Source organism: Populus alba, chromosome 13, assembly GCF_005239225.2.
Source record: "Populus alba chromosome 13, ASM523922v2, whole genome shotgun sequence".
NCBI lineage: Eukaryota > Viridiplantae > Streptophyta > Magnoliopsida > Malpighiales > Salicaceae > Populus > Populus alba.
Genome location: NC_133296.1, coordinates 1,832,245 through 1,855,259, shown reverse-complemented (window position 1 = coordinate 1,855,259; position 23,015 = coordinate 1,832,245). Strand labels below are relative to the sequence as shown.

Genomic DNA, 23,015 nt, shown 5'->3' with positions numbered 1-23,015 from the left:
GGGTAAGGCGTTTAAAAAAAAAAAAAAAAAGAGATGGAGATGCAGGGGATCGAACCCTGTACCTCTCGCATGCAAAGCGAGCGCTCTACCATTTGAGCTACATCCCCATGTCGTATACTGTACAGTTAAATATAAGTTATAATTAATGAATGCAAAACAAATGAAGATAATTTATATACCTCAACAGAGTAGTGAAAGAAGCCCTCGCCGTGCATTTTTTCCTTGGCAACGACCTGAGTATCTTCAAGGGGGGTATCCGGAAAAGGGATTTTCATTTGCTTTCCGGACGCTTTGCTTCGCTGCTCATCCTACTGGGATATCATCGGCCCAATAATCAAGAATTTTCTGGCTTTAGATGTTTCTAAGTTAACTGCTATGGTTATGGCAAACTCATGGTTGGATTCTGACATTAGGAGGCTTGAAGAAGGGAAAGGACAGCTTCCTCGGAAATTTCCAGAGATATTTGGTATGCCATAGAGGAAGCAGTAACCAGTTGCAACAACTTCTAAGAGCAAGTTTGACTATAAAAACAATTAAATTATCAGTAGAAAAGGTTTGTTTTTTTTTCTAATTTTCTTTTATGTAAGTTGGGAAACTGGCATGTGGGTAAAAGAGGACTCAAAGCCCACTGACATAGAATTATGAATGGTCTAAATGATTTACAATAAGTATTACAGATAGGAGTCTCTCCATATGAAATCCAGCAAGATGCAGTTTACAAGAGAGGACAAAATTTGTTTAGAAAATTGTTGCGGGATTGAATTTCCAGGAAGCAACAGTGGCTGTAAACCTAGCAGAAACTAGATATCTGCAGCATCTATATTATCTTCTATAATGCCGATGCAAGATCCTACAGATTTTCCCATTGTCATGGCCTCTGCAAGTTTTGCTCTGGCTCCTTTATGACGACGCAACATTAGGATAGTGTTCAGGACAGACCATCTGACTTGTGAATCTGCTTTCTTTTGAGTGAAGCCTAAGCCCTTGATTAACATATCCAACTGTGCAATAAGCAAATGATAAGGTTCCACAGTTAAAGTCAATATTTGCATGACGAGACCTGCCATTACAGAACTCCAAAAACGATTAATCTGAGGGTTTGCTCAGACCTTATTTATATCAGCAAGTCCACCCTCAGCGTATCCGAATAAAAGGTACTCAGTCGCTACACCCGCAAGCGCTATACAGGAGAATCTGTTCAGAGTCTAGAAGAACATCCAAAGTCCACATGTAAGAATTATTATCACGTCCAAGGAGCTTAATCATTTCTACAGAAATATTCAATTTTGTATTTCACTCACAAGCAGCAAAATCTGAACTTAAGAAGTCAACTACATACCGTAGCTGATACTTTTCCTGTATTAACCTGTATGCCATGGAAAGTGGAAGAATCAGCAGCAATACCAAGAATAAGTAATTTCAAAATAATGTTCCTTCTGAAACCTGATCAGCAAAAAAGCATGCAGTTTTGTAGCAAACAGCAATTCACAATGTGAGAATTCCAATAGAAAAATTGTAAGTAAAGTTGATCAGTCAAAACTTTCATACTTCCATAAATTCATAGGTCCTAGATTGTTCAAGTAGCACTACTACTTTGTGTCCACACTTTCCAAAGGGTTCATAATTCTGCTACTTGATAGGCTGGAGCTGGAATAGAACAGTTAAGTATGATTCAGAACCCTTGATTCCTTGCGAAATGCTTATCTAATTGCTTGAGAGCTAAGGCAACTTAAGAAATGCCATGAGCTGACAATAAACAAGAAAATAATAAAAGTGACCCATCCACCGCGGCTAATTAACATACAACACGATGGAAGCAGTATATAAGACTGTTGAAACGCAGGGTAGTGAAATATCACAGAACAAAATTCAAATCGCAAAAGCCAACCTACTTCCTCAAGAAAATCAAAATCCACAAAAGCAGTCCCTGCTTGAACATTGAAAGATCCATCCTTCTGTAAAGCTTCCAGGCTTGTAAGTGTATAACCTCTTGGAAGGATGCCCACCATGTAGGCAATCAGGAAATGGCCAGCTTCATGCTGCAGGCAGAAAAGGGGGGAAATTGGAAAGCAATTATTTTGTGATATTAGAAACCACTTCCATTAACATGAATTCAGATGTCCATGGATACAGAAGACATGGAGCACTGATAAAAGAATACATGCTATCAGTACTAGTACCCTGAGTTGGATCTGTGTGAAAATATTAGACGACTCGAAATAAGCAAGCAGCGCAGATTTCAACATCATATATCTGTGTGGGCCTAATATGAGAGAGAGAGGTCTTACTTGAATAACCCGGTTGTGGTACTTTTGACTGAAGGTGTGCCCAATTGTATCAAGAACCAAGCTGCCAAGACCTCCATTAAAAGACACCTACAAAATCCACTGGATTAGACACTAAAATAACATAGAGGGTACCAACTTATATTTGTTCAAGACAAGTAAATTTAGCAGCAATAGACAGCAGACTAGGGGTCTCGGGGATTCTGGTTCAAGTTCTCACTGCTTGCTCAGGAAGAACATTCAAGATTTTATACAAGAAAACAGCGAGGAAGTGATCTTTGACAGTACATAAAGGTGCAGGCAGCCAGGCACACCTTCCGCAATAGAGAAACATAACGAATTTGGAAACAACCTTATCCTTGAAAGCGAGTTGACAAGGAATTAAACAGACAAATAAATCACAATTACGACCAAATGCATGCAAGTAGGACCAAAATCATGATTATATTTATGTATGCATTGTTAAGGTGAAAAATCAGTATCCAAAGGCTGCCTGCAGTAACATAATAAATAAGGAGGTAGGTTTTGAGAAAAGTTAGATAAGCATGAGGAACTTACAGAGTCCAACGTCCACAAAAACAACAACCCCAGGGAGAAAAGGAGGATCTGTTGTGAACTAAACCCAAATGCATTCCATGCAGCAAGCCCTCCAGCAACACCAGCAAGCTGCAGATTTCTTTCTATAGCACCAAGAGTTGCATCCACAGGAGATAAAAGTGATCTTGTCTCTATTCCATTTAGCTTCAATTCATCCAATGTGTAAAGCCTTTGTGGTATCTGCACAGTTAATTTACACATTCAAGGAAGCAAACGGTTCTTTCAACACAGACAGAAAGACAAAAGCACCACAACTAGAAGTAAAAACAGAAGGCCAAACCTGCCTTGCAGCACCAAAACATTTAAGCCCACCAGGCTTCCCTTGCAAATCCTTGACAAGAGAGAGTGCTGCTCTTTCATCTCCCTTACTTAGCTCCTTGTCCACTTGCTCCAATACTTGCTGTCTTTGTACACCAACTGAAGAACCCACAATTTTTTTAGAGCAAAATCTCAATCTTGGAGAAACTAAAGCTGTGTAATACACTACTGTGCCCATTCAAGACAGTTTTTTTATATAAAAAAAAATGAATGACACAAAATAAAAACCTTTTTATACCTCAAAATGCAATGTTTTTAATTGTCAGCCACACAAACGGGATATAACTCCATCACCTAAAACGACATCGTTTGACACTTTTCTACTACTATACTGCGCCTTTATTTTCTTAGAAACGAAACAGACTAGCTAGCAAAACCCATTAAAGAAATGAAATTCCCGAGTCAGGTCCGGATAGAGAAATCAGGTTTTAGTCGTCGTATGGCAGAGTTATTCTCTTCAATTTTAATAAAAAAGATTGGATTTTAAGCTCTCAAGAGGCAATTTCAAGTCATCTCTCACCTCATGCAAATGCAAGGCAAACCTGGTGGCCTCAGCGAATTTGGAGCTGCCAAAAAAGTACCTGTCTCTCTAATTGTAAAACATTTTTTTATTTCAAATGTTCTAGTTAAGATTTTGTCGGGAAATTCAGTCATTCAAGTATCCGTTAATCATTTGTGATAGCTTTTCCGGTTGTTTCATGTAATTCATACTTTGAGATCGACTCGCTAATTTTCAGCGATCCATCGTATTAATTGTATGTTTACCCAAGATGGTTTTTTGGCCTGATTATCTTTCACAGGATCAGCTAAGAAAACATGAAAGCTCGATGCATGATGAAGCCAGGGAGTCTACCTGTGGAGAAGATCATTTTTTCTATGTCTGCAAGTAGGACAAACTTGGTTTCCTTCTTTAGCACCTCTACCATTGTCAAACTTGTTCAGAAACTAAAACATGTTGAGAAAATACAGCCGCAATGCTGTAATATTTTCATCTGTTGCTAGTAATATCTTTGATACTCTGTGTTACTAGATACTCTGGAACAAGTTTTTATCTTGTGATCTCAAGGGGGATTTCATGGAACTGCTTTGAAATTTCCTCACTGCAAGCATCTCAAACTTGAAAAACTTTCAAGACGGATATAGACAATACGAACAGGGTTGTAAAAAATGTTTTTTTTTTATATACGATATAAAAAATTCAATATAAATTTACATAGGTTAACTCGAACGGTATAATTTTTGGACTAATTATATATTTATATATTGATAATTCTAGTTAAAAAATTAAATTATATTAAAATTCAATAAAATAAGTTAATATTATTATAATTAATAAGTAATCTAAATAAATAAAAAAAGATAAATAGTATGAATTAATAAATTAATTATAAAAAAAAATAAAAATTTTAAAATAAAATTTAATCACTTAAAGATAAAAAACATACATAAATTTAATGACCAATATAATTATTCCCATCACAATAAATTTTAGTAAAAAAAAATTTCATTGCAAACTAATAAGTTTAAATTAATAATTACTATCATAAACTTTCACACTAAACACTGTCTTTATCTTCACTCGTCATGTCGAAGCCAGATCCCGATTTGTATAGGCTATGACACGGGAAGCTGGCCTCTGTGATTATGAGAATGCCATGGATGGAAAGGAAGTTCTGGGCAAGTTGCCTCGATCCCATTAGTTTTGCAATTGCATTTCTGTAAAACATTCCTTCCGTCTTCCAGTAATGGTTTTCATCGATCATGGATGAGCGGTCGGGTGAAACTAAAAACGAGTGGAGTGAACAAGCAGCATATAGCTTCAAAAGGATTGAAGAAACTATGTTGTGAAACTATGAATTGCTTGCCCAGAAGTCATAGGGCTTTCCAAACAATCATCGCAGCAGAAGAGGAGCATTTAAAGAGAGAAAAAAGCAGTTCCATTGGATGTAGATTCCAAAAGACCTCAGCTTTACCAAAACAATACAGCAGAGTAAAACCCCATGTAGCCAGGACATCAAAAAGAATATAATACAGACTGTGGAAACCCTAATAACACCCAAGAAAATACAGGCAATATCAAAGCCTAAAACTCCTGAGAAGCAGATCCAATGTCACCCTTTCCTTTGCCCATCTTCTTGGGAAGAAGTGTCTGGTGAATATTAGGCAAAACACCTCCATTAGCAATTGTAACTGACCCCAATAGCTTGCTTAATTCCTCGTCGTTCCTTACTGCAAGCTGAATGTGCCTTGGCACTATACGATTCTTCTTATTATCTCTCGCTGCATTCCCAGCTAACTCAAGCACCTAATCAAAATCGAACACCCGTTTCAAATAATTTATTAACAAATTAAAGTCTGATCTATTAATTAATTGTGAATTAATAACACAAAACAATTGCAAGAGGAAAAAACCAATATTTTCAAATAAATTATGCAAGAGATTTTGTTTTGACCCAAAATCAATAAACACAAGAAAATGACCCAACAACCCCATTGAAAAAACAGCTCAAAAGGCCAAAAGGTAAAGAAAACGGACCTCGGCAGCGAGATACTCGAGGACAGCGGCGAGATAGACAGGAGCACCAGCACCAACACGTTCAGCATATTTACCAGCCTTCAAGAACCTAGCAATCCTCCCTACTGGAAATTGCAACCCTGCTTTCTGTGATCTCGACACGGACTTAGATGCCTTTGGTTTCCCTCTTCCTCCCTTGGTAGACGCGCCTCCTTCCTTTGAACTCATCTTGAAATCAAATGATTTTACCAAAATACAACGCTGTAAAACCCTAACCCTAGTTTTGGTCCTAGAGAATAGAGGAGAAATGAGAGGCGATTTTGATTCTTGGGGTGGTGGCGGTGGTGGTGGTGTTTGCTTATATAAGGAGAGGAGGTTTGATCTGATTGGTGGGTTCAGGTATACTGGGATCGATGACGTGGCTTATGTTTTCACTCTCGCGGCGCGAAATTGAATTTTTTTAGTTTTTGATTTCCGCTTTTTTTTTTAATGGCATTTGTTGGGCTTTTGGGCTTTGCTTTGTTCGCCTAATATAAATTATGTGGAGCCTTATTATTTTGATAAATGTCTAATGTTTTTTTTTTTGCAATATCATATTTTAAAAAAACATAGAATTGAATAATTATACTAATTCCAAATAATGAATATAATTATATTGATTAATTAATGAAAACAATTATATTAATTCAAAATCAAAGCAGAAAAGGGCAGAATGTCAAGCAACTAAACGTTTAATTTCATTAGACAACTCCAAAAATACATAGAAAAACCCTAAACAATGTATATGACAACCTATAGCACATCCTAATCGAAAGCCCTAAAACTCATGAGAAGCAAATCCAACGTCACCGCCCTTCCCTTTGCCAGCCTTCTTAGGAAGCAGAGTCTGGTTAATGTTAGGCAAAACACCTCCATTTGCAATTGTAACCGACCCCAACAGCTTCCCCAACTCCTCATCATTCCTCACTGCAAGCTGGATGTGCCTCGGTATGATCCGGTTCTTCTTGTTATCTCTCGCAGCATTCCCAGCAAGCTCAAGAACCTGAAACCCCAGAACACAAATCAGAACCCGTGATTAAAAGCAAGTTTAGAGACACAGTTAGAGAAGTTAAGGGGAACGAACCTCGGCAGCGAGGTATTCAAGGACAGCGGAGAGGTAGACAGGAGATCCAGCACCAAGACGTTCAGCATACTTTCCGGTTTTTAAAAACCTTGCAATCCTTCCCACTGGGAACTGTAGCCCTGCCTTCTGGGACCTTGACACCGCCTTGGAGGCCTTTGGCTTTCCTCTCCCTCCCCTTGTAGAAGCTGCTGCTGCTCCTTTTGAACTCATTTTCATGCAAAAATCAGAGAAATGTTTTTTTTCTTCACTGGGAGACAAGTATTTCTGTGGCATGGGGTTGGTGACGGGGCTTTGTTCATATAGGAAGAGGAGGCGTGGTTTGATTGGTGGGTATGGATTTGCGAGGATTGATGACGTGGCTGGGTGTTTTAAATTCGCGGCGGGAAATAGATTGCTTTTCCGCTTTTGTTTTAAATGTTTGAAAAGCTTGAAATTTGTGTGTTAGTGGGCCCTGCAATCGAAGGTAGGGTAGCAGGGCAACTTCCTTCAGATAATTAACGGTTTAGTATTAAACTAAAGTATGTTAAATAATATTTATATGGGGAGTTATATAAAAGCTAGCAGTGAGCGAAAAAAATCAATTAAATTAATTAAAATTTAAAAAAAATCCGCTGATTTGGTTTGGTTTCTGTTTTATAAGTCTAAAACCAAACCGAATCTAAACTGGAAAAAAACCGAGCTAAATTGAAAAAGCTAGAGTAAGTAAAAAAACTAAAAAATTGATTAAATTAATTTTTATCCTAAAAAAAATAAACCGATCCAAAATCAGACTGTTTGAAACCGCTTTTCAGTTCGTGTTTGATTTGTTTAAAAAAAATTAATTTAATTAATTTTTTTTTTAAAAACCGAACCCACCGAAAATAATTATTTTTATGAAAACTCACGACATAATCTTCATTGAATAAATTTAAATTATAAGAGCATGTGCTCCAATAACAAACTTAAATATTGGTATTATAAAAATCAAATATTGCTCTTGCACTCATATTTAAAGTCTTAAAATATTACAGTTCATATACTGTTGGGCTTTCACGCTCTATATGTATGGGCTAAAATAAGTCTTTTAGCAGATACTGTTGAGAAACACCATCTGAGGTCTTTGCCGATGAAAAGCCCAAAGTGGTCACTCTTGAAATCCCATTATCTAATCTTGTAAAGGGCTGATGCCATCCGATCAACCCCCACACAAAATCATTTTAAATAAGAATTCCAATGATTTCTCGGAGTTCACCCGATTGAGTTTCACATGATTTGGTTAGGTTAATCGGATTTGAATCTGATTGGTCAATATTTAAAAAAACTTAATTTCAACCAAATTTGGATTAATACGTGAAGTAATTAACCTAGTTGGTGCATATAGTTTGATAAAATTTTATTTTTTTATTTTTTTAATAAATATGGATGTTTAAGTTAGCTTGCGTGTATATAAACTAATTCTATAAGTTCTGAAGTTAATGAAAATATAAATCTCTAGCCGCTCAAGATATGTAGTAATTAAAATAATAACTTTTAAAGAGTATCATCACTAAATTACGAAATTAAAAATGTGTTTGGTATTGTTGTAGCTGTTGTGGTTGTGGTTTGAAAAAAGTTTTTTATAAAAAGTACTTTTATTTGAGGTTCGTTTGAAAAAATAGGTGTTTAGTTAAAACTGTGGTTGAAATTGAGGTTGAATAAAAAGTAGTTTAATCATTAATGTGTTTGGTTAAGAATGCTTTTGAAATTAAGGTTATAAAATAATTTTAAAAAATATATATTAATATTGATGATTTTTAATTTAAATATTGTGAATTTAATTATTGTTATTACATCATGAAATAAATCATATTTAATATAAAATATTTTTTATTATTCTATAAAACCATCTGCAATTCCATTACGTACAAAATACATCAAACAAGAACTACAGTTTCCATAATTTTTCTAGCGTATAATAAAATTAGATAAAATATTATCAGATATAAAATTCACTCTAAATTAATTTTTAAAAAATATATATTAAAAAACTTACCAAAAAAAAACAACAACAACAACAAACCGCAATGCAAGTGAATAATGTTTTAATGCACACTGTTCATGTTAATTGCGAACATATAAATAGTCCAATTAACATGAACAACGCAAGAAAAGCAATCTTCAGCTGCTTCTTTTAATCCCATGTTTCAAACATAAAAGTTAATGGAGTTCATAAACAGTAATTAATGATTTTTTATTTATCAAACACTTAGCTCCTGGTTTTACTTTAAACACAACTTTTAACGTGTAAACGAATGGCTTCTAAATCAATTTATTTATGGGATGATGTAAGACGTGATATATTTGAAAATATCTAGATAATTAAAATACACTGTAATTAAGAAAAAATCAAGTCAATGCGAAACACAATAATTACGGTCTTCTCGCTGTCGAGATAGAGGGAGGAGGGAGAGAAAGCCAAGAACACAGAACAAGACAAAAGAGATTAAAGCAGGATGGAGAGGCTGAGGTGTTGAGCTTTGGTCCATACATAAAAGACATATAAAGAGAACACTGTCTTGTCAAGAGTGCGTTCATTTTTACGACCCAAAAAAACATTTTTAATTCTCTTAATTTAATATTTTTGTATAATCTAAGAATAAATTGAAAAAACTAGCTAGGTTGCGGCTAGAGTGAGGAGGCGGAGGAGGAGGAGGAGGAGGAGAGAGGGCGATATTTTTGGAGTCCAAGTGCTAAGCCACAAGAAAACAAAGAGAGCTGCTGGTTGTTGACCCAACCCCTAATGCTTCCAAAACTCATTGTGGACTGTGGGCTTCATAATAATAGTGAAGTCCCCCATGATTGCGAGCTTCATCGATGGTGACCTCACCTCAACTTCCTAAATTATGCCTTGTTTGGTTCTGCGTTTTTTGTCCTCCAAACGATCCCCAGCAAGGCAGAGCTTGTAGGCGTGGCAAAGGCGTAGCCACCTTCATTTGAGACGTCTAAATGACATAATATCAATTAGTGGAGTGTACCTGTATTTCATTTCCTTTTATTATCTAGATTAAAATTACTAAAATGTTTAAATTATATCGATTTGATTTTTATATTTTTTAATTTTAAATTATTGTTTTTTTAATTTAAATCTGAACTTGATCATGGTTGATTTTTTATATTTTAAAGGAAGTTGGAATGCATTGAGTATGCACCGAATATATTTATATTCTAAATATGTTTTGTTGCTTCACTCGTTGGTTGAGCTTTTGTATTTACAATCAAAGGTTATATTACCACACGCAATCTAATTATAAATCGAATAGCATTAATTTAACATAAAAAATTTACACTTTGTTAATTAAAAAATAATAATCCACGGGCTAGGGAATGTGAACCTAGTTTAACTGGTAATCACTTGTACACCTACTTTGATTGGTATAGTACAATTATGATATTAGACCTGTGTTTTTTTAGAATTAAAGTCTTATCCACTTTTCTTTTTTATTTATTATACATGCTTTTTTATAAATAAAAAGGATGATTTTAATATGGTTTAACTGGCCAGACTTTAAATTTATTTTTTTAAAAATCATTAATTTTAATATCACTTAAAATTTATATAATTATTATTTTTAAAATCTTAAAAAAATCAGTCAAGATGCATATTGAACTAATTAGTATAAAACCATCTTCGTTGCCAAAAATTCCAGGGCACATGCTCCTTTTTGTCATGATAAAATTTATTGCTTCAATTGTTTCCACTACCAAATCCTCTTTGAAACATTTTAATTTATTCCATGCAAACTATTCTAATCTCCATCCAATTAATTAAAAGAATAAAAATAAAATTGCCATCCAAAATGATCCAGCACGGAATTTTTTTTTATTTTTTTACATGAGAGCAAAACTTTGTGCAAGTTGTATAAAGTAGTAACTTTCTCAAAGTACTCAATGGTGTACCTTTTCATTGCAAAGGGAGGACACACGCACCTTTTTTATTTTATTTTTCTCTTCTGGGAATATTAATAATAATAAATAAATAAAATATTTGTCAAGATTAAATGAAAGGTGGACACCCAAATTCTCTTCTTTTTGTTGGGATATTTAGAAATATAATTATAATTGTTTTTTAAAATACTTTTTATATTAAAATATATAATTTTTATTTTTTTAAAAAAAATATTTTTGAGATCGATATATCAAAACAATCTAAAATATATAAAAAAATTAAATTATATAAAAATATGATTTACACCGTGTTCCAAATAGTATCATAATCTACACCTTATAAATTATCTTTTCTTGATTGATCATAGAATCAAGGAATCCCGAGATTAAACTTGTTATTATCAAATATAATCTTAATTGACTTGATTAATGTTTAGTTTAATTTTTATTTTTTAATATAATATCATTCTAGCTTTTTAAAAAAAATCTTAAATCAGTATTTTTTTTAATTAATCTAGGAAGTTTTAGACGAGCTCTTAATAATCTCGATGACAATAGATCAGACACGTGGTAAAAATAATTTAGAACATATCCATTGTGTGGGTCCCAGGTCCCGTGTCAGCACTTGGTGTTAGAAGCCAAGAAGGGGCTATTTTCATATGGATTGGTCACTTGGAGCATTGTAGATCTAGCCACTGGCGTGGGACCACGTGTAGATACCAATCACTTTTATGACCTACACGTGTAACATGAATGAGATAGGAGTTTGCCCCTGGTTTGTTTGTTTAAGAAAATTGAGTAATGGATAATAACATAAGAAATTCAACTCCTTTTCTCCTGTCTCTCTCAATAATCAATGAAGCCAGCTTTCACGAGTGTTAATTACTTTTCATTTATTATTTGTGTTCGACTTTTTCTGAAAAGAAAGTAGTTCTTTCTATTTATTTAGAAATTATTAAATTAAATGATTTTTTATGGAAAATAAAATAGACACGGCGACCCTCTAGCCAATACTGTGATATTTTTAAGATATTTTTTAAAAGATATTGTAGATGGGAAAAAAATAATTGCCTAATCACTTGAAAATGCAACTGAATCAAGTAATTTTTTTGTTATTTTTTGGAGATTTATTTTCCCCTTTCACTTCGTTATCAATAATAAAATATATATGTTTTTGTCAACGAACCGGTCTTGCAATAACCTCGATGCCTTCAGTAGAAACTAGATCATCGGTTAGCGTTGCAATGCGTCTTTCATTCATTTTTTTTTATCTAAAAACATATTTAGGTTTTGTTAATATATTTTTAATTAAAAAAAATAAATTATATAAGTGTTAATATTGTAAAACTTGATTGACTTGATAAATTTAAAGACAGCAAGTAAAAATATAGTTTGTTTAAAGAAATTAAGACAATATTTATTTTTTTAAAAAAATTGAGATGACAATATATTGGATTGATCAAATCAATCATGGTTAAACTACTAAAAACACAAAATAAGTAATAAGACCATGATAATCATATAAAAAATAGATTGGGATAAATTATGAAGCTTTGATTCTAAATCAAATCAGTATTGAATGATAAAATTAAAAACAAATCAATTAAAAAATATAACAAAAAAAACTAGAGTCAACCGAGTTGGCCAATCAAACCTGCAACCTGAGTTATGAAAATGAATTAACCCTGTAGAAAGCAAACAAAAACAAATCACAAAATCCAATTTCCGATCAACTCGGTTTCTAGATGATGAAATTGAAAATAAAAAAGAGCAAAAAAAAAAACTCGAGTCAACCTGGATTAACTCTTCAAGCTCGTGATCTGGTTTATGAAACTAAAATGACTTTATAAAAAACAAATCAAAATAAATTATGAAAATTAATTCACAGTCAAACAAATATTGAATAGTAAACTTGAAGAAAAAAATCAATTGAATTTTTTTTTTTAAATTGAATAAACTCTGATTAACATGTCGAATTCGTGACTTTAATCATAATACCAGAATAACTTTGTAGAAAACAAATTATGAAGTGTGATGCCTAACAAACCCAATATTGAATACTAAAAAAAAAAAAAACAAAACAAAACAAAACAAAGTATTGTTACAATAAAAAGTTGTTTATGATCATGACATGTATGAATTCACCTTCTCTTTAATTTTTTTGTTAATAGACCCCTTTCAACCCCATTTTTAAGTAATATTCTAAAAGGTGTGGGGAAAACTACTTAGCTTCCCACACCTTTTACTTTCCCATCTTTAATATTTACTTATTGATATATTATAATATTATAATTATAATTATTATATTATATAACTTTTTTTTTTAATTTTTTTTTGTTTGATTTAGCTTGTTAATGTTAATTTTTTTTATTTAGTTATTAGATTTTCATAATACGGATCCCGGATTTGATGGATTAACCTGATTTGACGAGTTAACCTATATTGTTTTTAATTATTTTTTTCATTTAGTTTAGTTTGTTAGAGTTAATTTTTTTTCTATTTAATTATCAAATATTCATAGCACGAATCCTAACCTTGACGAGTTATCTTGATTTGATGGATTAACCCAGTTAATTCTGGGTAAACTCGTCATTTTTTTTTCTATTTAGTTATCAAACTTTCACGACGCAAATCTCGGGTTTTACGTGATAACTTGGTTTAAAGGGTTAACCCATTTAATTTAATTTTTTTCTTTTTCTTTATTAGTTTTTTTTTTCATGTTGATTTTTTTTTTTTTTTTTAATTAATCTATTTAATTGTTACACTTTTATGACATGATCTTATAGCCAGATCCACATCAAATATTCTTGGATCCGGTGTTGCAGCCAGGCTCGCTTAAACTTGGATCATGCAAGTTTAATGTTATTATTAATATTATAAATATTATACTTAGATCAAATGTTGCAGCCAAATCCAAAATTATTGAGTATAGCTTTGTAGAAAAACCCAAGATTTTTAAATCTTATTTTTTTTTAATATTTTTTATACAAAAAAAAATGACCCGCAGCATCACGCAAGTCATGTAACTAGTTTTTATTCATAGTTTGTTAAATCTGAATCAACTTACGAGGTTAACTTAAGAAATCTGTTATCCAAAAATTAACCCTGACTTGGTTTTGATTTGAATAAATATATATATATTAATCCGATTAAATCTAATTGATTTATTAAGTTAATTCATGATCTAGTTAAATTTAACTGGATTAATATTAATAAATTTTTAAAAACAAAATAATATTGTTTAAATTAAAATATATCAAAGTTTGATTAATATGGTGATCTGGATAAGGTATGCTATCTTAATATATTAATTTGTACCCAATATGAAATTTCTGTGTCATGCTCGGCAGTGTACAAGACAAAAACCAAGCTGGGACGAGATTTAAATCTGTGCTTGTCATGCTTCATGAATGCATTCACAAAAAAACAGCACAATCATACCTGTACGAGCAAGGATTTCTTGTCAAATTACGTGGAGTTTCATCTATCATATATTATCTCATAGCAATAGAATAATCAGAGAGATTTTGAAACAAGAAAAATTGACAAAAAGAAGAATCATCATGATTATTCACTCTTGGGAGAAAATGGCAGCCACAACTGTTTCAGAATGTAATTATAATTATTTTTAAAAATATTTTTAAATTAAAAATATATATTTTTATTTTTTTAAAATTATTTGTGAGATCAACACATCAAAACGATTGAAAATATATAAAATATTTTTTTTAGCAAAAACAAAAATGATTTTTTTAGAAATGTGAGTTGACCCACGTTTTCAAATGGACAATGCATGTTTGAGAGTGTAGTTGTGGTTACTTTTTAGGATGTTTTTCATGTTAAAATACATTAAAATAATATTTTTTTATTTATTAAAAATTATTTTTGAGATTAGAAACATTAAAATAATTTAAAATATATAAAAAATTTAATTTTTTAAACACGAGCTTAATCCACGGCTACAAGACGATTTTCTTGCTGAAGTATCTCCAAACAGGATTTCAAATTGAGAGAGACCAGCGAGGCAAGAAGAGATGGTGTTTTTTTCTTTATATATTTATAGACTATATGTGTTTGTGTTGAATAAAATCTTCACTCAAGATCGCCACTTTTTTTCTTTAAATTTATGAACTTGAAAGACTAGTTGATTCCTATCTGCTCGTAAATAGCAAAAAAGAAAAAAGAAAAAAGAAAAAGGTTGTCCGACACTTTAAGCTTTACCTGGAAGTTTCTCCATTTGGCTAAGAAATAAAACTGCTTGTGGCTTGAAATTGCTGTGTAGATATTATCCTCCACTCTAGTATTTTAATGCAGGGTTGAAAGTTGCTCCTCGTCGGACACCCTTTAAGAGTGAATTTTATTGTGTTTTGCGTTAAAATATGATTATTTTTTTCAAACTAGTTTTTTAACTGTTTTTTTTTATTGTTTTAATATACTAATATAAAAAATAATTTTTTTAAAAAATATATTTTTTAAAATAAAAAATACTTTAAAAAAAAATAACTAATATATTTTAAAGGCACTCAAAATTTCAACTTCGTCAACAACCAGTAAAAAGTATAGTAATTGGTTGTTTGTTTCTACATTTTAAAAGTGTTTTTTAAAGAAAAAATAAATTTTTTTTATTAACTTTAAATTAATATAAAATTTTTATCATTTAAAAATAAATATAAAAATAAACCAGGCCATGGGACCTTTTTACTCTTTTGTTTTGTGCAGTGGAATTACTTAACCACCTTTGTAACTTTATTTTCTTGGACTTGAATCCAAGAGTATGAGATAATTAGATCTTTTAATGTATTTAAAATATATTAAAAAAATAAAAATGGTTAACATGTGCAACAGTAATGGAAGGGGACTTGCACCCTTCACGCAACACAACACGTGTAAGCTTTTTTAACAGTTAAACATTGCTTTTTTATCTATGATGAAGCACGTGTCAGCGGTGAACCGACGATACAACGCTAATAGACTTTTTTCTTCTCCTCTATATTTTCTCTTTCTTCTTCTTGAAAAAATACAAAATATAAATTTTATTTTTTTTATACAATTTGGTCCCTTTTTGTTGCTATCTATCTATTATCTTTTGTATATTATTTTTTTCTTTAATTTATCTCTTGTCATTTGATTTCATTTACTTTTTTATATATTATATTCGATTCTTATTTTTTTAATTGTTATTTATTTATTACTATTTTTCTTATTGAATATTAATTTTAATTTCACCTCTCAACATTTAATTTTAATTTATTTTGATGTCAAGTTTAGTCTTATTTTTTATTACTATTTGTTTTGTTTTGGGTCAATTTTTATTACTCTTTTTTTTCACTAGTTTCATCTCTTGGTATTTTGTGATTGAGTATTTCATTATTTTTTAGGTATTTTTTTCCCTATAAAAATAGTCTTGGGCTCATGACTAGGATCACATATCTAAAATATTAAGACAAGTTGAGTTTGATATTTTTAGGTTCTTTATTAAATTTCACTTTTTTCCCACCTTATTTTTCAATATTTAATTTATTAGAAATTGATATTTGTATTTTTTTCTACGAGATTATCCTAATCTTGAGCTAATAGCAACGAGGTTAATAGCTTAACCTGGTTTGAATTATTATTTTTTATTTTTAAATTATCTTTTTTAATTGTACCCTCAGCACTATATTATTTGATAATTAAAATTTATTTTATTTAGTTTATTTTTTTTTATGAAGTTAGCTCGTGATCTTGATCATGTCTTATATTTGTCATGTTAACTTAAAGGAGTTTGAATTGATTTTTTTATTTGTTGTTTTGATGTATTTTTTATTTATATTATTAAAATTATATAAATTTAACCAAATTATTTATTGTTTTAATATTATTCTTTACTGTGAAAAATATCCAGACTAGCCCATGACATAAGCATGTACCTACTATCTACTATCTAGTAATCACTGCCGACCACCGCTTCATTTATCATGGTTGTCGAATATCACTCAAATGATTAAATAAAAAAAAATCAAAATCTTTTTCCATTTACAATATTCAAATGACGCAGAAAATTTATATTTGGTTACTCAAGTTCTAGTATTTTTCATCTCTAGTTCCTGTTTTTTAAGCTTTTTACAATTTAGTTATGAACTTTATTTATTTTTATATTTTGGCTCTCGAATATTAAGATGGAGGATAAAGAGTAACAAAAAAATAAAGAGGAAAGATAAAACTCTCGGATGAACAAGTTTCAAGCACCAATAATTATAATTCTAGCATTCATAGATTTACCTCTGAGAGAAAAACTTAATTAAGATGATTTTTACCGTCAATGATATCTTAAAAATATAAATCAAGACTTGTTTTTTTTTAAAAACACTTTAAGGTTTTATCCGGATTAAAATATATTTCATGTTAAAAATAAGGTTTTGGAAGTCCATGTATATATATATATATGTGTGTGTGTATGTAATATTCATGTTTTTGAGTTTAAAAAATTAAAATCTTGGTTTTTTAGATAATAAAACATGAATTTTGATTTTTCAATTGCCAAAACCACCTTTGGTTATTGAAAATTATTGAAATTGAATGATATGTTATTTTTTTAGACTAACAACACATCATCTATTTCATTTAACACGAAAAAATACGGGTATACAATGTGTTGTCTACCCTTCTTTATAACAAAAATAAAAATAAATCATTAACCCATGTCTAAACAAATATACCTAGGCCCAACCTTCAATTATATAAATTTAGGTAATGTGTGCAAGCTCATCCTTCCAGCTAAAAGCATGCCTGATTTTTTTTATAAATAATGCATGTTAGTTTTTTTTATATATACATATATATAATTTTGTATATAAATTTATTAATATAATATTTAGGTAATTTATTTGATTATGCTATGTTATAATATTGACCTACTGGTTAAACCACTAAACCATTATTTAAACCGGCAATACAAGCTTCAGGCTTGGCTCGCCAAGTGCTCGAGACGGACCCTGTGTGTGTGTCCTCACGTGCCTTGGCGCCGGCCGCATGCACTTAAGCTTTCGTTTACTTCCTTTCTCAAATTTAGTAATTTCTTTTATATATATAAATAATTATTCGTTTTGTTTTAACTTATATTTATTGCGTAATAATCACTAAAAAACCATTCCAGAAATCAAAATTAATTTTTACATCACCGGGTCCCACACAATAGTTATCTTTCGCCCGCTTACTTTTGTCGTCTCTCAAATCCCACTAAACACTCAGCGCGCACTCTACCACTCATTTTCACAAGCATGCTAAAATGCGCCGGAATTCTTATCCTCCACTCCTTACGCATTTCTACTTCTCCTTGTGAGATTTACCATTTATTGCCACCATCATTTTTCTCTCTCCCTCCTCAAAATTTGTGAATTTTGCAAAGCTTAAAGGATACCCGTTTCATATCTTGTGGTCTCTTATGAGCTTTGATACTGAATGCAAGTTATGGTGATTAGAGCTATAAAGATGGAATCTTTTGTGTTTGGTTACACTATGTGAAGTGAGTTTTCAATTGGGCTGGTCTTAAAAAGGATCTATATTGATATACTAGATTTTGTTTTTTTGGATATTGTCTTCAAGAAGAAATATTAGTTTCATGGCTGGAAGTAATGAAGTCAATCTCAATGAAAGCAAGGTACTCTCTCTGTTTTTTTATCCCTCCCTTTGTCTTTTACATTTTGTACTCTTTTGGTGATCAAGGCTGGTGTCTTTCGATGGGTTTTTTGTGGTGTTTGTGTTTTGGTCGTTTGAAGTTGAAAATCAGCTGGATTCGGAGCGAAATTTAGATGTTTTTGGTGGGGTTTTGAGATTTTGATTCGGTTGGTGAAGGAAAATGAGTTTGGGGTTTATGTTTAAGCATCTTAGATTCTTTAGGCTACATATTGTTTGATATTTTGGGGTTTTATGTTCTTGTTTTTGTGGAAAGAAGGAAGCTAGTTGATTAGTATTAGGGTTTTGGGATGTTTTGTTTTGAAGTTTTATTGGATTCTGAGATCATATAACGGTAGTTTGTTGATAGGTTTCTGTTACATGTTGAATATCTGATTTCTGGTCTGGAAGTACTGTTTTGGTTATTTAAATGCTGAACTTGACGTATTAATCTTGGATCAATTTAGTTCGGGGAACATGATTTGGTTTATGGATAAATCTGTTGCTTGTTGGTGTGTTTTTCAGTCTCTACTTGCTTGCTTGTTGGTTATTCTAGTACTTATTTTGTGAAAAATTATCACCATTTATGGTTTATGGCCTGCTATTTCACTATTCGGAATGAAAAAAGTGAAGATTTTGATCCTTTGTTTTCTGAATAGATGGTGGTACCCCTGAATACATGGGTCCTCATATCAAATTTCAAGCTGGCTTATAATCTTCTTCGTCGTCCTGATGGGACTTTCAACCGCCACTTGGCAGAGTTCCTTGACCGGAAAGTTCCTGCCAATGCAAATGCAGTTGATGGGGTTTTCTCATTTGATGTTATCATTGACCGTGGGACTAGTCTTCTTAGCCGTATCTATCGACAGGCTGATGCGCAAGAATCACAACCAAATATAGTTGACCTTGAGAAGCCTATCAACTTGGATGTTGTCCCTGTCATAATCTTCTTTCATGGTGGAAGCTTTGCTCACTCTTCTGCAAACAGTGCTATATATGATACTCTCTGTCGCCGCCTGGTGGGCCTTTGCAAGGCTGTGGTGGTGTCTGTGAATTACAGGCGTGCACCTGAAAATCGATACCCATGTGCTTATGATGATGGATGGACTGCTCTGAAGTGGGTTAATTCAAGGGCATGGCTCCAGAGTAAGAAAGATTCTAAAGTTCATATATACTTGGCTGGGGATAGCTCTGGTGGTAACATTGTTCACCATGTTGCTTCAAGAGCAGTAGAATCAGGAATTGATGTATTGGGCAACATACTGCTGAACCCAATGTTTGGTGGGAAAGAGAGAACAGAATCGGAGAAGCGATTAGATGGCAAATATTTTGTTACTGTCCAGGACCGAGATTGGTACTGGAGAGCATTTCTTCCTGAAGGAGAAGATAGGGACCATCCAGCATGTAATCCATTTGGTCCAAAAGGTAAAAGCCTTGAGGGAATGAAATTCCCCAAGAGTCTTGTTGTGGTGGCTGGTTTAGACCTTGTTCAGGACTGGCAATTGGCATATGCTGAAGGTCTCAAGAAGGCTGGTCAAGATGTGAAACTTTTATATCTGGAGCAAGCAACAATAGGGTTCTACTTGTTACCCAATAACAATCACTTCCATACAGTGATGAATGAGATAAGTGAATTTGTGAGTCCTAACTGTTAGTAGGGTTAACTATACCAACCGGAAGCCATACTTGACCGAAGCTTGACGATTCCTCTTTGGCTAATTACGTGTTGTTTGCTGTTTATATGATTGTGTAGTGTTAGTACTTTCTGTTTTATTGATCATACGTTGTTGCGTTCTGCTACTCTTAAGGTCTGGTTCTTCAAGTTTCCGAAACATCTGGATTCTGTTACTGGGTGCAGAAGGTGGTTCAGCATCTAGCTTGTTCGGAATATGTTCTGTTATATATCCATTTTCCTGAACTCGAGCGGTGCAGTTTTTTGAAGCTTTAGTAGCAGTGGGGGGCTGTCTCACTCAGTTTCGCAGACCTACCACATTTAAGGTTACCCTTTCTGACTTCCAGCCCCAAAGGAGAGGAAGACAGAACTACTGAGTTTATATTTGGTGGCTGATCCATTTGGGTCTATGGGTCGAAACCTCACTAATGTTATATGGCTAATTTTAGAACATGGATAGGAAGAAAGTCCATGGTACTGTGATCCTGTATGTTTATAGATATGATTTAGTATATATAAAGGTGTTTGCTTATCTTTTCTTTCTCACTCGATTTTGCCTTTTCCTTTTTGTCATGTATTGTTCTCTTTGATTTCTTCTTCTTCACATTCTACTGGCAACTGTAAATATGACTGTTATTGCGAATTTAGAAATTATCAAAGTTTCCTATTAAAGTTTACTTTAGATTCCTTATTTAAGAGTTTGTCAAAGCATTGTTGATGAACCTTTATCTGAATCTGATAATGTCAAGCATGCAAGTATACACCTCCAAAATTGAGGCCTGGTAACTGCCAGAGGAGCGTATCCTTTCTTCCATATCGTATCTTGTTACAGAGTGACTGTATTTTGGACCGAAGACCAGGTCTTATATTGTTATGCTGTGAGAATCACAAGGTTTTATGTTAAGGATTGAAAGCAGTTTCGGAATTGTGGGCCCCTAAATAACTTAAGCTCTGTTAATGTCTTCTAATGTAAATCTACCTTGATAATGTACCTATACAGATGACTCAAGCTTGTGGAAGACCTGCAGCTCCTTCTGTTTTAATTCTTGAACACTTTGCAAGGCACAGTTAACCCAAATGTGATTGTCTAGATGGACAGTATCTGGATAATGAGCATCATCAATCTCGATTGTTTTGCTGTGGTGTGTTGTTGAAACTGACCATGGTCGAGGCTGAAACCACTCTCAGATCACTGTGATGGTTAGTTGTGTAAATATAACGCAAAGATATGGTATCAAGTCATTAAGTCATCCAAAACTCTGCAGGCTTGTCTGGTGTGTTTGTAGGTACTCTTCTGGAGTTCTAACCAAAAGCAAAGTGGGCAACATGTGAATAATGTGTAGTTTGAGCTGGAAAGTTTTTTACAAGGGAGTGCTATTTCTACAGTTAATTGTACTTCCAACCTTGAATTATGAAGCTATACAAGATGCTATAATGAACAAATAGATAAAAACAAAGGTGCCTGAAGCACTTCACTAAAGGACAGCTTGTGTAACAATGACATTTACGAGTAGCTGTCTCTGCTCTAGACCCGAAGTCAGGCTCTCACCAGGCAACAATAATGCAGCAGGATATGTCTTTGATACTAAATAAGACTTAACACTAACATAGCATACAGGTATAGATTGTTTTTGGATAATTGGGAAGCGAGTGGAAAGAGGCATCAAAGCGTGCTGCCTTTTAGTCCACTAATTCTGTTACCTGGCCTCATATCTATCCCTACAAAAGGATGCGGGGGTATTGCAACAAATGATTGGAAGCGAATTCCAAGTACTCCATTTTTGCTGTTGATAAAGATTGATTTGATCTTTTCTTGGCATTTCTCGACGGCGTGTTGTCGATGCATAATTTGAGGGCTTGAATGGCAGAGAAAATACAAAAATTGGCTTGTTTTGAAAGATATAAGCCCATTTAGTGGTGGTTGGAATTTGGACATGTCTAAAGGGACCACATTAAAACCACTTACCACCAATAGAAGGAATATTAGTCCTTGTTTGTGTAATGGTTAAATAACAGCTAGCTCTTGACAAAGACATGAGAGGCTTGTTTGATACTTTGATTGACTCGGGAGACTCATTGTTAATCACATTGATAGCTTGTTCATATCAATGGGCACTAAGGAAAAACAAATTAGTTTATTGTGTGCAAATCTTGCTTGTTTTATATAAATGGTTAATGCTTGTTTAAGGTGTTTAGCTGTCATTAAGCCGATTGTTTCAGCCCCTTTTAAGGGATATTTTTCTAGCAGAAAATCAAAGCCACTGCTTATTCAAGTGGGGTTTGAGCTATGAGTGGGAAGTCTAGTAGGACATCTATGATTTGTGCTACAAATCCGTTTAGATTGTGGTTTATTCCTTTTGATCAACTACTGATACAGGTCACTCAGCATTATCGGCCTCAGAAGGGAGCAAAAGACCCAAAACACAACTGAGAAGGCCCAATTTTTTTCTTTTCTGAAAGGCACTGATTTGTTGTTGCCATAATTTCTGAAAAAAAGGTTAGAAGTGTGGCTGGCAAAGCATAAAACACTGATCAGACCCCCACCAAATCCAACAGATAATCACCAGAATAACAAGATTTTTTTTTTTAAGAAAGGAAGAGGAGTTTCGCAAATCTGCATCTTTCACTACCTGGTTCCCCAACATGCTTTGCTTAGGGCATAATGTTACAGATGAGCTGTATAACCAGCGTAGCATTGGCACCACAATAACTAATAACAGTCTGGAGTCTTGAGGGAAGTTTTGTTCAGGAACGAAGAAAGTGACAATTCTAAGAATTGGAATAGAATTTCATGCCTCTATAATAGCAACATAAATTCCAAAAGACTGATGCTACGAAAAAGGGGCTAAAATATAACAGTAACAGTCCTAACAGAGCAAATGACAGCTTAGCTGCACTCTCCTACCTATGGTTCTTTTTGGAAAAGAACTATGTGAACAACCAGGGATC

At 32.9% G+C, this 23,015-nt stretch overlaps 4 protein-coding genes and 1 non-coding gene across 5 annotated transcripts; 1 reads left to right on the top strand and 4 right to left on the bottom strand.

The window, feature by feature from the left end:
* Positions 1 to 34: 34 nt before the first annotated feature.
* TRNAA-UGC (transfer RNA alanine (anticodon UGC)) lies at positions 35 to 107 on the bottom strand. The gene has a single exon. It is a non-coding gene; the product is annotated as a tRNA-Ala (tRNA).
* A 496-nt stretch (positions 108 to 603) lies between these two features.
* On the bottom strand, positions 604 to 3,404 carry LOC118053232 (uncharacterized). The gene is made up of 7 exons (XM_035064423.2): positions 3,163 to 3,404; positions 2,844 to 3,062; positions 2,289 to 2,375; positions 1,893 to 2,039; positions 1,340 to 1,366; positions 1,110 to 1,205; positions 604 to 1,001 (listed from the first exon to the last, which is right to left on the bottom strand). The coding sequence occupies exons 1-7, from the start codon at positions 3,376 to 3,378 to the stop codon at positions 801 to 803; spliced, it is 993 nt and encodes a 330-aa protein (XP_034920314.1). The 5' UTR covers positions 3,379 to 3,404; the 3' UTR covers positions 604 to 800.
* Positions 3,405 to 5,114: 1,710 nt separating this feature from the next.
* LOC118053233 (histone H2AX) lies at positions 5,115 to 6,064 on the bottom strand. Its single transcript, XM_035064424.2, has 2 exons — positions 5,737 to 6,064; positions 5,115 to 5,505 (listed from the first exon to the last, which is right to left on the bottom strand). The coding sequence occupies exons 1-2, from the start codon at positions 5,941 to 5,943 to the stop codon at positions 5,284 to 5,286; spliced, it is 429 nt and encodes a 142-aa protein (XP_034920315.1). The 5' UTR covers positions 5,944 to 6,064; the 3' UTR covers positions 5,115 to 5,283.
* Positions 6,065 to 6,430: 366 nt separating this feature from the next.
* LOC118053234 (histone H2AX) lies at positions 6,431 to 7,116 on the bottom strand. Its single transcript, XM_035064425.2, has 2 exons — positions 6,839 to 7,116; positions 6,431 to 6,757 (listed from the first exon to the last, which is right to left on the bottom strand). Exons 1-2 carry the CDS (start codon positions 7,109 to 7,111, stop codon positions 6,533 to 6,535), a joined length of 498 nt encoding a protein of 165 aa, XP_034920316.1. The 5' UTR covers positions 7,112 to 7,116; the 3' UTR covers positions 6,431 to 6,532.
* A 10,957-nt stretch (positions 7,117 to 18,073) lies between these two features.
* LOC118053236 (gibberellin receptor GID1C) lies at positions 18,074 to 20,612 on the top strand. Its single transcript, XM_035064428.2, has 2 exons — positions 18,074 to 18,380; positions 19,054 to 20,612. The coding sequence occupies exons 1-2, from the start codon at positions 18,342 to 18,344 to the stop codon at positions 20,047 to 20,049; spliced, it is 1,035 nt and encodes a 344-aa protein (XP_034920319.1). The 5' UTR covers positions 18,074 to 18,341; the 3' UTR covers positions 20,050 to 20,612.
* The last annotated feature ends 2,403 nt before the right edge of the window (positions 20,613 to 23,015 follow it).